At 35.5% G+C, this 15,811-nt stretch overlaps 1 protein-coding gene across 3 annotated transcripts in view; it reads right to left on the bottom strand.

Annotated features, from left to right (window-relative positions):
- Positions 1-529: 529 nt before the first annotated feature.
- Positions 530-15,811, bottom strand: part of tp63 (tumor protein p63) — a 181,424-nt gene continuing 166,142 nt past the window's right edge. For 2 of the 3 annotated variants that reach the window (XM_039765884.1, XM_039765899.1), the window contains 10 exons: positions 15,369-15,555; positions 14,190-14,305; positions 13,897-14,006; positions 13,466-13,590; positions 13,222-13,304; positions 13,014-13,138; positions 3,889-4,043; positions 3,269-3,416; positions 1,603-1,696; positions 530-1,146 (listed from right to left, as the gene is read on the bottom strand). In XM_039765884.1, coding sequence (XP_039621818.1) covers positions 850-1,146; positions 1,603-1,696; positions 3,269-3,416; positions 3,889-4,043; positions 13,014-13,138; positions 13,222-13,304; positions 13,466-13,590; positions 13,897-14,006; positions 14,190-14,305; positions 15,369-15,555 — 1,440 coding nt within the window. In that variant the 3' untranslated portion in view covers positions 530-849. Of the gene's footprint in view, positions 1,147-1,246; positions 1,326-1,602; positions 1,697-3,268; positions 3,417-3,888; positions 4,044-13,013; positions 13,139-13,221; positions 13,305-13,465; positions 13,591-13,896; positions 14,007-14,189; positions 14,306-15,368; positions 15,556-15,811 lie in introns of those variants that run through there. The other variant, XM_039765891.1, reaches the window with a different exon arrangement.

Genomic DNA, 15,811 nt, shown 5'->3' with positions numbered 1-15,811 from the left:
TTTTATACAGATATCCTTATCAGTATCCATATAACTGTGTAATTAACATCTTCTTTGTTTAAATTTAATCAAAAAATTGAAATATTCCTGTACACAACAATTATGAAAACATATTTTAAATTTTACCTGTTGAAATTTTGGACTTTATAATTATAGTTATTTCACATGGATCTTCCATAACCCTGTTTCCTTAGGTTTTTTCTTAGTGCTGCATATGCACCTTTCTGGGGAGAAGCATCTTTTATATATTTGTATATAACATATAATGCACATATAATGTACATCTATTTACACAATGTATTTTCTTCTCTTTATGAAATGATTTACCACTTTGTGTAAATATAAGCAATATTTTCATTACAGGTTCTGCATGTGTTGCTATAATGCAATACTTTTTTTTGAAAAGAATATGTTTAATTAGAAAAGAAATCTGCAGCCAGCAGAGTGACACTGAAAAAGGCATAATTATTACCGGATAATGCTGAATTTAACTGCTACCAGAAAATACACTTATTTAAAGATGACCTAATACTTTTTGCAGTTTTTTTAATTACATATACAAAAATGTAACTTGACATTATATAACTTTGAACTCCCTTAGCTTATATTTCAGCTTAGATTTTAAAGTGTGAATGCATACAAACATTCCCCCACAATGTGTATATACTGAAGATGAAATTCTCGTGGGTAAGTGCTCTGACACATTTTTTGAACCAAGTGGTGCCTAAACAACATAGAAAAGCTACATTTGAAAACCAAAATAAGTGCAAAGGCCTTTAGTAGTTTAAGGGAAGGAGCAAGGAACTCCTGATCTAGTAAGTCTCAGCTATATATGCCCAAAGGTTCACATCACTCGCCTTCCTCCTTGATGCGCTGCTGCTTATTCCGCCGGGCATCCATATCAAATGAGAAATCACTCCAGTCATCACGTGGAGGAAAGGAGATGGTCTGACGCAGAGTGAAGCGTACAGCATCAATAACACGTTCTCCGCGGGCCTCAGCAGAACCCACGCTGACCGTCGATGCCCCACTGGATGAACGCAGCAGGTGAGGTGGAGGTGAATACTCCAATGATTGCCGATGGTCCAGGATACCCTTCCAAATGAGATGTTGGAACTGCTCTGGGATTTTCAACCGGGACAAGTCCTGCCGGGGGATTGGAATTTACAATTCACATGTTTGAAATCCTTGTTATATATTTCTATGTCAGTAGAATGAAAACACCTTCCCTTTTTTTAAAAGATCCTTCAATATTATTTCTGTAACCACAAGGCACAATGAGATATTTCCATTTAGCCGAAGGTTGATGCAGTGGGTGTTGCAGCCTATTTGGTCAAAAAGAAAATATAAACAATGTAGGAAGCAATTCCTTTATTACATAATGGTGGTAAATCTGACTGCAGAATAATGGAAAAGTGTACATTCTGTCTTGTGGCCACAAACTAATATATCTTTTCATTAAAATAAATGTTGTGACTTCCACATAACTTAGGAAGCATTTTACAAATGATAAGGATAATAAAATAGTTTGCTTAATTTCATCTTGATTTCTGTCCAGTCTAAATTGTATTCAGAATTTCTGTAAGATATACAGACTCTTACCTCCAGGGAGTAATGCTCAATCTGATAGATGTTAGTGAGACCCTGTGTGGTGAAATAGTCCAAACAAGATGAGCAGCCCAGTCGTACAAGGAAGCTAGAACAGCAAAAGAATAACAGTTCTATAACATGGGAGTTTTCCTTTAAAAATGTGAAAATTCATGTGACTCAGGCAACAAAACAAGATGACAAGTTGCTAATAGCTTCTTTATTTCTTTCAATCCTGCCTGGGTACTAAGTGGGGGAAACCATGCAGTTTCATCCTACAGTTTAAAAACCCACTTATTATGAATGGATAGTTTCCAAATGTCATTTAGTATAGCTGATTATGACTATTTTGAGTTACAGTTGCTGGGTTTTGACTATTCTGCATTGGTAAATATGTAATCTTCTCAAACACTAAGTGCATATTATAAAAATTAAATGAACTATGTTCATTACTTTCGGTTTATTTGCAAATCAACTTGCTGCTCTCCAGTTAAAATATCATTGAAAAGGACAACAGACTTCTGCCTAAATCAAAAACAATGTTTCACATGTTTTGCACCTCATACTTTTGTTAAGTAAGTAGCTTAAATGTAAACAACAGAATTACATGAAACAACAGAGGACTACACATTGCATCATCTGCCAATGTGACAAATACCAAGAAGTGAATTAGTACCATCATAAGGTTAGGCCAATCTCTACCAACAACGATGCTTTCTCACATTACACACGTATGCCTCTGGTTTGATTGTTAATTTGAAAGACGCTCAAGTAATCAGCCTCCCATCAGAAATGTTTTCTGAAACATTAGCTACGTGAACGAGTTGACATTTTTTCCATGAAAGATCATTAGGTTCCTTTTTAGTTAAGTGTTTCATTTAAGGCCCTCCTAATATACAAACACCATGTCCATGAACCTATTGATTTCAAAATGATATTGATGGAAAGTGAAGCCTATCCTGCTGCATCAGGTGTAAAGTAGAACAAATGAATGAAGTACCAATCAAGTGTTGGGCAGAATTGTACATATTACTTGCCTATGCTGATTCACCCATCATCTTAGCCTTCATACCTTTAGGATGTGGAAATGAAAATGAACCAGATGGAGAAAATACACTTAATCATATGAATAGCTCTACACAGGAAGGGTCTAGGTGGGATATTCATTTACAGTGTACTATCCTAAAATCCATCCATCCAGTATCTAACCCGCTGTATCCTAACTAATGGTCACGGGGGTCTGCTGGAGCCAATCTCAGCCAACACAGGGCGCAAGGCAGGAAACTAACCTAAGACAGGGCTCCAGCCCACCGCAGTATCCTAAAATCTGTTGTACTTTATGTAAAAAAATATGTTTGGAACATACCACAAATCATCCGTACTTGTTTGTTTATTAATTATTCAGCTTCTTGAATTTGTTAAACTTCTTCATTTGTCAAGACAGAGATGGTAAAACTTCTCTTTTTTTATTCGCCAGAAGTGTCTCTAAGTTGTAAAGTATGCTGTTCTCTCTGTCCCTTTCTCGGCATACTTCAGCTTTGCCCTACCCTAGCTAGCCCCGAAGGTATGTAAGCAAACACAGAAATTATATTCTTCAAATGAAATTCTTATTCTATTCTGTAAACATTCAGCAGGTTTCACTAAATATTTTTATTTTACTGTATAGCTTCAACTGGCTTACCTTGAGATACTGCTGTCAGTGGGGTAGGGTGGTGGAGGAGTACAATGGGATGAAGGTGGCATAGGAAGTTGAGTCTGCAAAGCTTGCGTGGGGCTCAGTGCATTCATATCACTGTTCATTGGCATGTGTGTGGCCATCATTGGAGTCACTACAAAGAAACAAGTGCAATAAAAATGTAACGATTACAAAAAATGTATTTTAAATAAATGTGCAAAACAATCTAATTTGAAATTTGGGATTGTCTTCTGTTTTAATCTCCTCCTCCCCCTGTTTAAAAACACTTTACAACTTGACAATGCAGCATTACATCAGAAACTGAAACTCATCACTGGAACAATATTTCTTAACAAGCCAATTATCTATATAATAAGAACAATGTTATTTTTAATAAACAGAAGAGGTTACTCGGATTAGTGGAATTTACAGGCTCCACTGTCTTTACAATAAACATGAAATATAATGGGAGCATTTTCTACACAGGATACAAATGAAGTTTAGTGAAAATCACGACTATGTTTAGAAAATGTTTTACTGTTAGATGGTGACTAAAGGACACAATCATTTGCTGTTAAGGTTCTTCTGCCTGCAAAGAGCACCTACAAATGAAGGTAGATACTTACTGTCTGAAAGACTTCCTGACATGCCAGAAGGGGTCAATGTGTTTCGCTGTTGTGGGTTGATGAGCTGGCTGACAGAGGGCAATTTGTTCATACTTGGGACTTTGCTGAGAGGAGGTGAGCTGGAACCAAAGGATGGCTGTGACTGCAAGGAGGTCCTGAGGCGTGGAAAAGTATGCATGCTGTTACTCTTCTCATCAATGACAGCATATCGTTAACAACACCAAACCCAATGAAGCAGTGACATTGTATTAAATGTGAAAAAGCTTTAAGAATTAGATTTTTAAAAATGCCTTCTGGTATTTCTTTCACAGCCAAGTAATCTGTAATTATTACTTGAAGGTTAATGATATTAAATGATAGTCATAAACTTTATAAGCTTTTATTTTCTTCCTACTGTATTTATGCCCCAAAAACATCATAGTTACAGTGCATATTATTAGCTAGAGCAGTATGGCAGGTACAGCTATTCTTCTAGTTGGTCTTTGGATAACAGGTCAAACTACACCCATCTTCCTCAGTTCATTACAATATTGGTAGTTATGCAAATCCTACTACATCTTCCTTATCTACTGTTATATTTAACTACCAACATTTACGAACTGTTTGGTATTCCACGGCCAAATTAATTCAGTTAGGAGCTACTATAAATTTGCATCTCTGCAACACAATAAGTGAAACAAGTTCTTTGTTTGGTTGTATGTATGTGTATATTTATATATATGACTGAATACACACAGACACGCATACACACACTCACCCTTGACAATTAAATTCATAATAACTAATAATCTTGTTGACTTCACTTTTGGCAGTATTTATGTTTATATTTCACGTCCATGTTAACGCAGAGAGACAGAGAGATAGAGAAATGGCTTTCTGATATACAGTACTGCGAACATTTTCTGAAAAGTCTGTTTTAGAAAAGTCACTTAAGTTGGGATGGACATCAAATAACAGCTCTGAATCTGTACCCAGTAATTACTACTTAGTGGTGGTGTGAATGTTAGTTTCCTTTCTATTTAAATTCTAATCATACTTAAAAATGTTAACAACAGTCTACCGGATATTAACTGAAATGTTAATGGGCCATTTTAAAATAAAATGTAGTAGCAATGTATTTTTTTTTAATGCTGCCAAGAGAAAAATGGCATTTAATTTACATTGTACAATGTAAAGTATGGAATCTTTTTAAGGCTAACCTAAACTAAATTTGTATGAATTCATATTGTCTAAATTGCCACTATTGTTCTACCATTCACAATCAACTGTAATATGGCACTACAGTATAACACATTTACATCCACCAATACAAAGTGCAAACTTACTTTCATTCACTAAATGACTTTGCTATTTTATACTTCAGTGATGGTATGCAGTACAGGCTTGCAAATACATACAAGTATCCAGCTGCTATGTGTGACATGGAATACAATCTGATCTGTACAAAAGATTATGGTACATTTCTTTCTCTAAACATTTAATGGCCTCTTTTTAATGCATGTTTAATGGGAAAACATTTTGTCACCACTTTATTTTCAGTATTTTAAAATTTGTTGTAGTTTAATTGTTCAACAGACTTTTACAAGTAGGTTGCAGCCTTAAACCAATTACTGCCACGTTTTCTGTAATCCTTGCTTTAATAAAGAGCAACTAAATTAGTGGGGTGTCCTCTGCTTTTAATTTAAAAAGTGTAAGCAGACTTATAATACAGTGTAAGTAACTACTGATTTGCTGTCATCCTAGATTTTTTTCTTACAGTTCATCAATAGTAAAGATCAAATGAATGAAACAGTATAAAACAGAAGAAAACAGACTGAGCAAAAAAGACTTTTATTGAAAAATAAAGCCTAAAGGCTTAAAAAGAGTTTTAACAGAACAGCATATTGATTTACTTGAGCACCTTTTTTTGTTCTGCACATTATTGCACTTTAATTCATTTTCTTTATTACACACATTACTTACTTGGCTCTATGACAAGAAGCTTACAGAAACATAACCCTGTCCAGCAGAAATCTGTAATATGACCAGCACTTTCATTAATATTAATGAAGAAAAAATAATATAAGAGGCCAGCTCCACAGCAAACACAAGAAGACCAACACGGAAAGCAGGTTCTATCAACAGTAAAGTCCATTAATGCTCCTGCATCACCAGGAAAACTATAACTGGAGTGGGAAACCTTCAGGCACTAAATGGCTGTTCTTAGTACAAAGACATCTCCAGCCACCTAGAGGTTGTACAAAATTAATTATAAGTGCGAGACACAAAAATGTAATACACTTTCAAACTGCATACTGTACAGCAGCTGTAAAGAGCATTCCAGCAACATGTATGATAGGAAGGGAAACTAAACCTTTATCCATTGCTAACTTTATATAGTTTTTTTGGATTACATAATGGGTCAAATTAAAACAAAAACCCTCTTCAACATCAATGCTAAAACTCAAATTATGCTGTAGAAATGCAAACAAGGCAGCTGTACAGCAGACTGGGACATTAACCTTTCCAAATAGGATGCTGGTGAGACTGGAAAAGGCTACAGCTACTGTGCAACATTACATCACTTCCAACCCTCCTTTAGTAGATTTCTATGTGTAACAAAATGTTAATTTAAAATAAGAATACAAGAAAGCAAACAAGCAACGGTTGTCTGTGTCTCACTGTAAATGATTTATCCTTATGTCTCAGAGACACAACTCACACAAAGCAAACAAATAACACATAGATCCACAGCTGTCAGGTGATACCTTATGTTGACCACACAAATCCAAGTTATACACCTTGAGCTAGTGCTTTATACATTTATACCATTTAACGTCACCTGTTTGTTTTATTTCATGGATTCATTAACATCACCTGAACAGAAAGCTAAACTAGCAAACAAGAAAAAAAATCTTTACATGGTATTCTGAAAGGATTCCAACAAACAATATTCTTTATTCTTTAATTCCATCATATTTGACACACGTGTGCAGTGGTCGAAATCAAGCAACTCTCCTCGTTCACTGATCAGACAGCAGCTGCTGATGTTGGTTTTACTGAGGGTCTCTAAGTGCCCTTGGATAAAACAAGCCACATTTATGATGGTCTTATTCAGTATTGGAGAGTCTCTCCTTGCCATGCTGTGGCTCCAAAAGTTCACTTTGGAGGTAGGCCTTAAGAAAACTGTAGACAGAGGCAGGAAAAGAGAAGAAAAAAGAGAAAGTGAAAGAACAAATAAAGGCAGAAGATACTAAATAGAAAGGACATAATAAAGAAAAAGATATAAAAAGATTTCTCTGAAAAGGGAGAATAACCTAAATCTATCTGATGAAAACTACTTTGATGTTGGTGCCTGTGCAACACTTTAACCATAGTTGCAAAAATAAAATGTAGTAATCTCAAGCAGTATACAAATTAGTGATGGTGTTATTGAATCTACTGTAAGATGCAAGGATGATGACCTAGAACAAAAGTATCTAAATACCAAACCTAGTTTTTTCTTTCTGTATTTACAGACAACTTTTTATCATCCTAAATTGGGTTCCTAAAATTTCCCTTAGATCCACTAGGTGTCACTTTTATGCCTTAAAAACACGAAACTTAAAGTGCTTTTTTTCTTCTCTTATCTGACAGTTCAGTTCATTCATTCAGTTTCAATATTATTTCAACACTAAATATCAAATGTTAATTTATTTTTTTGGATTGTTTTTACTTTTGTCACAATGGCATAAAAGGTCCTACTCATAGCTCCAGGAGAATGAGTTTGAAAATTGACCCAATTCTGGTATGACATACTGTTATCAAGATGTTGCTTGGATTGGCTCAAACCATTTACAAATCCTGACATGAATATGTGTTTAAAAAATGGATTATTAATATTTGAATTTAAATCTACTGTTGGAATCAAATTTATATTTTGAATACGTATGTCACATTGTTTTTAAGGTATTTTTTCCATTATAATCTCAACACATGGAAATAAAACAACTCTGAATCTAAGTTAACAAAGTCATTTCTGCAAAGCAAAAGTTTAAAAAAGATTAGCAATCACTTGCTTTGCTGTAACATTTTACACTGGAATTCAGAATTATATAAAGGTCTCCTTTTATTAATTGTTTGCTAGTCTATGTCTGTGTTTGAGATGTCTTTTGATGACCTCAGCATCATCATATTTTTAACTAAAGGATGTGGTTGAACAGTTGCTCAAGGAGTGACAGCGTTTCAAATAACATGTTACCTGGCCTTCTGTCTCTCATCAAGTGATTTGCACAAGCCTAGACAGTGATGTAATATGACCTTAAAGAGTTTGTCGGGAAACCTGGGAGGCCCTACAAATTTTGACTTCAAGCAGACAGATGAGGTGACTGGCATATAGCCTGTGCTGGACAAGTGCAATTATTACCATCTAATAACAAATGATTTTTATTACATAGACCAATTTTTAATTCAATCCTAGGCAAATTACTAATTTACATAAAACATTGTCTTGATGAAGAAGTGTGTGGTTGAAAATGCAAAGAAAAGGTTGTTAAATGTCTGCAGCAGTTTTGGACACAAATTTGTTTTTTTATTTTTGGTAGAAGTCTTGAATACAATTTTGCAAAACTGTATAAATATGTAAATTACTATTTAAGCAGAACTTATACTGTAAGAAGTGTCACTGCTTAAAAAATAACAATACACTAGGTTAAACCATATTGTATTTATATACATAAACATGCTTACATACATAAAGTGAAACAGAATTAATCTCAGTGATGACATAATTAAGTTAGGGCAACATGAAATTGATTATGGACAGTTCTCAATAGTGGAACAGCAGGTTAGTGTTTATGCGGCAGGTTCACATATCTAGCATACTGCTTTCAAATCTTGTGCCCAGTCCTTGCCCATGTAGATTTTCCTCCCACATTTTTAATGACATATGGATTAAGTTAATTTGTGTCTCTAAATCTGCCCCAGTATTAGTATGAGTGTGTACATATTTGGGTTCTGTAATAGAATGGCACTCTGCCTTGAGTCAAATGTAGCCAGGGTAGGCTTCAGTCCTTTGTGACCCAGAACAGGTCTAAGTGAATTTAAGAATGTTATGCTATGTTGATGATTGAGGAAAGGAATGTAAAGACTACAGTTAAAAGCATTCTTAGAGAAAATAAACCTCTTAGGGATCCTGGCCAATTGGTAAAAGCCAAAGTCAAAGTTCTGAAAACCCAGGCCAAATGGCTTCATATGCAGTCAATTTAGAACAACCTAATAAATTGACGATTTAGTCTTTTTATTGTTGATTCCCAAGGCTCCCAGTATGTGTAGTGCCCTGATCATGGGAAATGAGCTACAGTATATAAATAAAATGCATTTTATGGACAGGAGTAGTACCTGTGAAGTGCAACAGTGGCACTAACTGCCAAAGGATGATACTGACAAGAGAAATGTGAGCATATGATGGATAACGGATGTGCAACATGCATAATCAGATTATTTTCAATGTTGGACTCCGCTGACTCCCACTGAAGCTAGCTGTATCAGACACTTCGTTATCTCTGGCCTTCATTAAAATGTGATCAAAAATTTTTGTAGACCATCATTATAAGCAATACAGGTAAAGTGACAACTAAACAATTATATTGGGAGGAGTATTCTTTCAAGTTATACCAGTAAATAAAAACAAAAAGTTTCTGAATTTCTTAGTTTAAGGAAATATGATCTTATAGAATCATGAAAATGTTTAACTGCAGAGGCGAATGGAAGAAAAAAGTAAAATGTAGCACCATGAAGGGTATTTGCCACCTTCCGGATTAGACATATCACTGCAAACTTTAGACACTGAATCTTTTTAGGCTTTCAACAATCTAATAATTAGGCAAAAGGAATCTGGAGGAACAATTATTTGTGTGTTATTGCATTCACATATTAGCTTAGTGTTCCATGCAGAATTGCATTAATTTAGAAACACTTGCAGGTTTTCAAGCATACATGTTTGTTTCAGGTCCTGCTACAGCATATTTATTGGTTTGAATACTGGATTTTGACTAACCAGATCAAGGACCTCATGTAAAAACAGTGCGTATGCACAAAAATGTTGTGTACGGCCATTTCCACGATCACTTAGAGATGTATAAAAACTAAGTTTGGCATAAAGCCATGCACATTTTCTCGGCAGCCTCACACCTTGCATACGCACTTTTCTGCTCGGTTTTGCAAACTGGTGGCACTTGGCGTCAAGGCAGTGCTACTGTTTCTGTGCGGTTTCCCTTTCTTTTTCATATTCATATCCATGACGTGGCTGTTATCAAATACAGCAAAATTAATTGCATATCGTTTACAAATTTAATTCACTTGATTGCAATCATTTTGTAAAAATATAATGGTGCATGGAATGGACAAACTAATCCAACTACCATAGCTGCTTTAGTGTTGTTAGATGACATTGCAAATGGAAGAATGAGTATTTATAGATGATGATGACTGGCTTCTAAGTTGATTTCGATTTTCAACAGCTATCCTCTTGAAGCTGTGTGTTGAACTGGCACTGGCTTTACAAAGGCAGACTTTGAGGAATTGTGCTCTACCAGCTCCTTTGCAAGTTCTGTCTACTCCGGGTTTTTAGCCACAGGTGCTATTCAACGTAAACTTGGTGACCGATTGGGTATTTCTCAAATGTCATTCAGTCGCCCATGCCAGCTGTATAGGATGGTATTATCCACTTGCCATCCAGATATATATGATTTCCTTGAACTAAGGTTGAACAGGCAAACATCAAAGCACAATTCGCAGCAATATCCTATTTTCCAAATGTAATCGGAGTGGTCAACTGCACGCACATGGCTATTGCAATGGCACCAGACAAGTTACATCGACCAGGGATAAATCACCAAAAGAATGAGCTAGCATTACATCATCTATAGCAGAATAGCCTATAAAAACGGCAGCGCCACACAGTCGCAGGATTTTCCAACTAGTGCGGCAAAAGGCACACAATCCTTTTAAGGATAGAGAGTCACCTCAAAGCGCCATGTAAAGAGTCGAGAACTGACCTGTTGTGATGTTTGGTGCCAACACTACACTATAAAAGTGCCTTCAGAGAACGAATTTGCTTATGTAAATAGAAAGCATTTCCACTCTATTAACACTGGAATCTCTGAAACCTATGAAAAAACTCATAATCCCGGGCCACCTTAAATTCCTTTGCATCTCTTCATCTTTTGTTCTTTGTTTATGTCTTTTTTTTTTGCAAATGTGTCAATCAGCACAAGCAGCCTGCTATCCCATCCACCCAACCGATGGAGCTGAGTCCGTTGCAAAATTCTCAGAGCTCAGGTCTCTTTAACTGGGAGTGAGGCACCTAGAGTTGTATTGGGGAAATAATATATTGTTCGTTATTTGGAATACATACATTTGGTGTGTGTTCCATGTCTACAATGATCTGTGTAAGTGTAGGATGACAGGAACAGCTGAACACATAGCTAAAACAGAAACTTTTTCCATGTTATACTAATAATGACATGAAGTGTGTAATGTGTGAAGAGTTAGTCCAAATATTAAATAAACATGTGTGCTTTAATTCAAAAATATAACCAAAGAAAAAAAAATCCTTTGATTTTCATGCTGCTGTCGGAGTTAAAAACCCAGGCTCAAATGTCAATTGACAGGAAGTTGGTATGTATTCTTCAATGGTGAAGAGGTAAGAAATGCTGCCTTATAACCAAAAGGTTCTGAGTTCAAGGACCGGCGCTTCACTTTTTGAGTAGCGAGCTGCTATTATTGTTATTATTACTATAATATAATAAAAACATACATTTGAGTTGACTGTGTAACACCCAGTGTAAATTTTGGCTACTTGTAAGAGTTAGCTCTTGTTTTTTTATTATTCGGTTTTATTCTGTCAGTGACGTTCACATGGTACAACAGACCTCTTTGAGTTGATGGTGTTTATCTCCATTCTTTTCACATGAGCAGCGATGACCACAGTTGGTACTGTGCTTCATAACTGCTCAGAACTATTTGTTGTATCAGCAATCAAGCATAAAATGTCCCATTCTGTGAAATTCTTCTTTTTTTCCATGTGTTCTTATTGTCTTATAACAAAACAGTGAACGGAAGGGACTATTTATATTGATTTGCATATTCAAATATGTGAAATTCTGTGTGGAGTTGGGGTGGGGTTGTAGGTGCATACATGTGCATTAAATTTCACATTCATTGGGATTTATAAAGGGAAAGTGCATGGAACTTGGGAGTACACACAATTATATGCATCTGGATTTTTTTGTGCGTACGCACATTTATAATTTTGTCCGTATGGCATGTTTTAGTGTGAATTCTTCACATGGCGCAATATATGAGGCCCCAAATCTTTAAATTAGCTTCTTTGCATTCGTGAACTTGTTTTCATGTTTGAACTAAGGATGCTTTAACTTCAGACAGATGGCTACTCATTCTCCTTAAGAATTTCCTGATAAAAGATATAAATTTATGGTTTATGTAATTACCAGCCATGGTACCTGCCGATGACAGGTAATAGAATAATTAAAAAATATTTGCTATCTTTTGCCCTACCTGTACCTTCAGCGTCTTTCCTCTGTATTTGTGTGTGTGTGTGTGTGTGTGTGAATGTCTCCTAACCAGTACTCCTTCTTTCAAGCACGTCACCATAAAGCATGCTTCACTGACTGTCATTTTCTAGGTGCTTTTCTAACCTCCTGTCCAGTTTTACAATTCCTGTCTTTGTAAGCCACTTTCTCAGTGCTCCTCATGCACCTTCACTAATCCTTATGCATTTCAAAATGCGACTTCATCTTTCATCGCACAATCAAAGATAAACTGACTTTTAGTATGATGTCCTTCCTGTAGAAAGTTCAATTGCTTAAGGTCTCACTTACATTTCAGTCACATAACGCAGGTGATCCACAGAGCAGTGCAATTTTCTTACAAAAAAATGACATTTTGTCAATGTTCTGTGCTAAAGTACACCAAATCACACATGATTTAACTATAGGGTAATAACTTCTTCAACAGTGATATTATTATTTGTTATTTTTAAGGTTGTCTATCTAATATTAATTTTAACACCTGAAAACATCAAAAATATCCAACAACAGAGGAAATTAGAAAGAGACAAAGTCAAGTTAAAAAACAGAACTCACTGTTTTTGGAGCAGATGCTGCTGTTGCTGCCTGTATGTTTCAATTGTATGCTGTGGCAGATACTGCATGAGCTCAAGTGACTCTTTAATTTTCAGTAGTATTTCATATGTCTCTCGTCCTTTAATCTAAAATTATAAAAGTGAAAATTGAGCACTTAGCAAACAAAAGTATAAATATGCAATTTTTCTGAAAATGAAAGAATACTTACAGGCAAACAAAATAATTCATCATCTGTCGATCGCCTCTTTTTAATTGACTGAATTTGGATTCCATGGGAGGCCTGCCGAAAAGCTGGAAACAAATATCATTAGACGTGAGACAAAATGCCAAACGAATACCAGACTAGGCAGGTATATAAAATTTTTTTCCAAAATGAAATCATTCACACTGCATGCAGCCACAATATTGAAAGAAGAAAAATTCAACAGAGGAAATAAAGCAACAGTTTTTACCATCACCATTTTTTGTCCCATCTGGAACCTGTTGCTTTCGAATGCTATCTTCATCTGCTTTTCGATCTCGGCCTGGGCAGGCACAAATCCGTGCTTCAAAACAGCGGCGGCCCAAAACTTGGCCACTGAAAGACAAGTGTTTTGAATTTACAAATTATAAACAACACTTCTTGGGCTGTTAATCTTTTCTGCATACTACTCTAAAAATTGACCAAGATAGGTGAAATCAAACAGTCATTACAAATATTAAAACAAAATAATCTTTAAAGACTATGAAACATTTGGGTTTAAAAAAAATTTTTTTTTAGAGCACAACTTTCAATATCATTATTGGTCCTTCACATAAAAGGTTTATCTTTTCCAAAGGTACCATGGGCCCTGATTGACAATTCATGGGAGCAACCCAAATTTCTAAAAACTGCTACACTTACTCTCTAGTTTCCAATGTCACAATGATGAGAATTGGACGCCTGTTCATTCCTCCGACACAACTGCTGTTGCACATAAAGTTATATAAAATAGTGGTGAATTCGGTGCCCACCTGAAAAGAAGAACTGATATCAGAGGGAATGGTGTAATGTTGCACCACAAAGAGTAAAATAATCCAGGCAAACTTGGGTCTAAGTAAAAAAACTTATTATCACATAATATATATTGAAAGACCCAATACACATAGGAAATTAAGCTCTTACTGAAATTCTGAAGAATAGCTAGTTAAAATTACCTGTGGAGGTTCATATGGCACCAGAACACTCTGTCGACCAGTTATTGGATCCTCCACGTACTGTGCATGACTGTTTCCTTCCACTCTTATCAAGTGGCTTGGTGGAGCAACTTGACCTGAAAAGTCAAAATACATATATATGAACAAGAACAAGAAGCATTAAGAGCAAGTTTAAATAATATTAAATAATAAGACAGATGCAGCAGTGTACAAATGTACTGAATCTGTTGACAAGAATGATGCAGGAAACATACACCATTTTCTCAGTATTTTAAGACAGGACAGTCTTTTCATATACACTTTTGCAGGAATATATCAAAAGAAGAATCTAAGAGTATTAGTAGGCCTGTGTTTACCCAAGTGGAGGTTATAAGTGCTCAATACACAAAAATCAGAAGTTAGTGTCTATGATATACTAAGTCATGGACACCACAATATAGGAAATATACAAATGTCCTTCAGAACATCAATCAAAAGATCAATGATGCTAATTTCAAAGTTAGTACAACTGGGGGCTAAAACAAAAAAATAGGCTTGAGAAATGCCACCAGACAAGCATTATATGGAGACCAACACCTGAAGATAAGGGAAAGGTCTTAATGATCTTCAAGAATTTAAACACAAAACTCACTGCTCAATGTTCTTCCTTTAGGAATTTTGATACTGTGTCAGGAGCAACAGACTGAAGCTAAAGTAGGGTAGCTCAAAGTTGGATAGACAAACATTTCATATTGTCATTGTTAAATAGTGTACTTGACAAACAGGAGTTGTTTTAGAGCAGATATACTTACTCTTTCAAAAAAGGGGGCTAATAGGTTTGGCTCAAGTTCATCCTACTGAATTAAAGATTGGCGATTCATATTAAAACAGAGCTACCCAATTACTACTGGGAAAGTGTGTATATCTGCTGAAAGGGGTAATCCAGTTTCAATTTTCACCACTGTCCATATACCAAAATGAATACTGTTAGATATAATGTCAGCAAAAGTAATCAGCCTTGAAGTAGGTGGGGATAAAGGCAGATACAACAGTAAAAAAGCAACCAGGAAAGGGGAAATCCATAAATAGAAACAGATATTCTTTAAAGATTAGTTCTATTCTATATTATTCAGAATAAAAATTAAGCAACCTTTAAGAAAGTAGTAATAAGTAAGTTTACATTCACATTCGCCTTCTTACCATCATTAAACTCACGGCTCAGCTCATGATTGGGGCAGCGCTTGACCACCTCTGTGACATGCTCTGCTTTCTTGTACACTGGCATTGCCCTAATTACAGCACCCTGTGGTGGCGGAGTCATCACCTTTATCTGAATCGGGCATGTCTTGGCTATCTGGCAGTAAAGCTTCTTTAAATCAGTGGAGTACTAAATGTAAAAACGAGAGGAAAAAGAAAGAGGAAAATAAGCAACTAATAATTTCAGTATTTTAGAAAACACACTACATTCTTTGAACAAATTAATTAAAAAGGTTAGCAGCATGCTGCTAGGGAAAGCATTTCACTTACTAAAATCTACAATGCAAATTCCCTTCTACATTTTGAATACAGTTACCCAAGCTTAGATATTCAAAGTTCACTCTTCTTCAGCTCAAAGGAAAAGTTATGATAATTAATTTCTTCCG

This window comes from Polypterus senegalus, chromosome 1, assembly GCF_016835505.1.
Source record: "Polypterus senegalus isolate Bchr_013 chromosome 1, ASM1683550v1, whole genome shotgun sequence".
Lineage (NCBI taxonomy): Eukaryota > Metazoa > Chordata > Cladistia > Polypteriformes > Polypteridae > Polypterus > Polypterus senegalus.
This window is presented reverse-complemented; position numbering and strand designations above follow the sequence as displayed.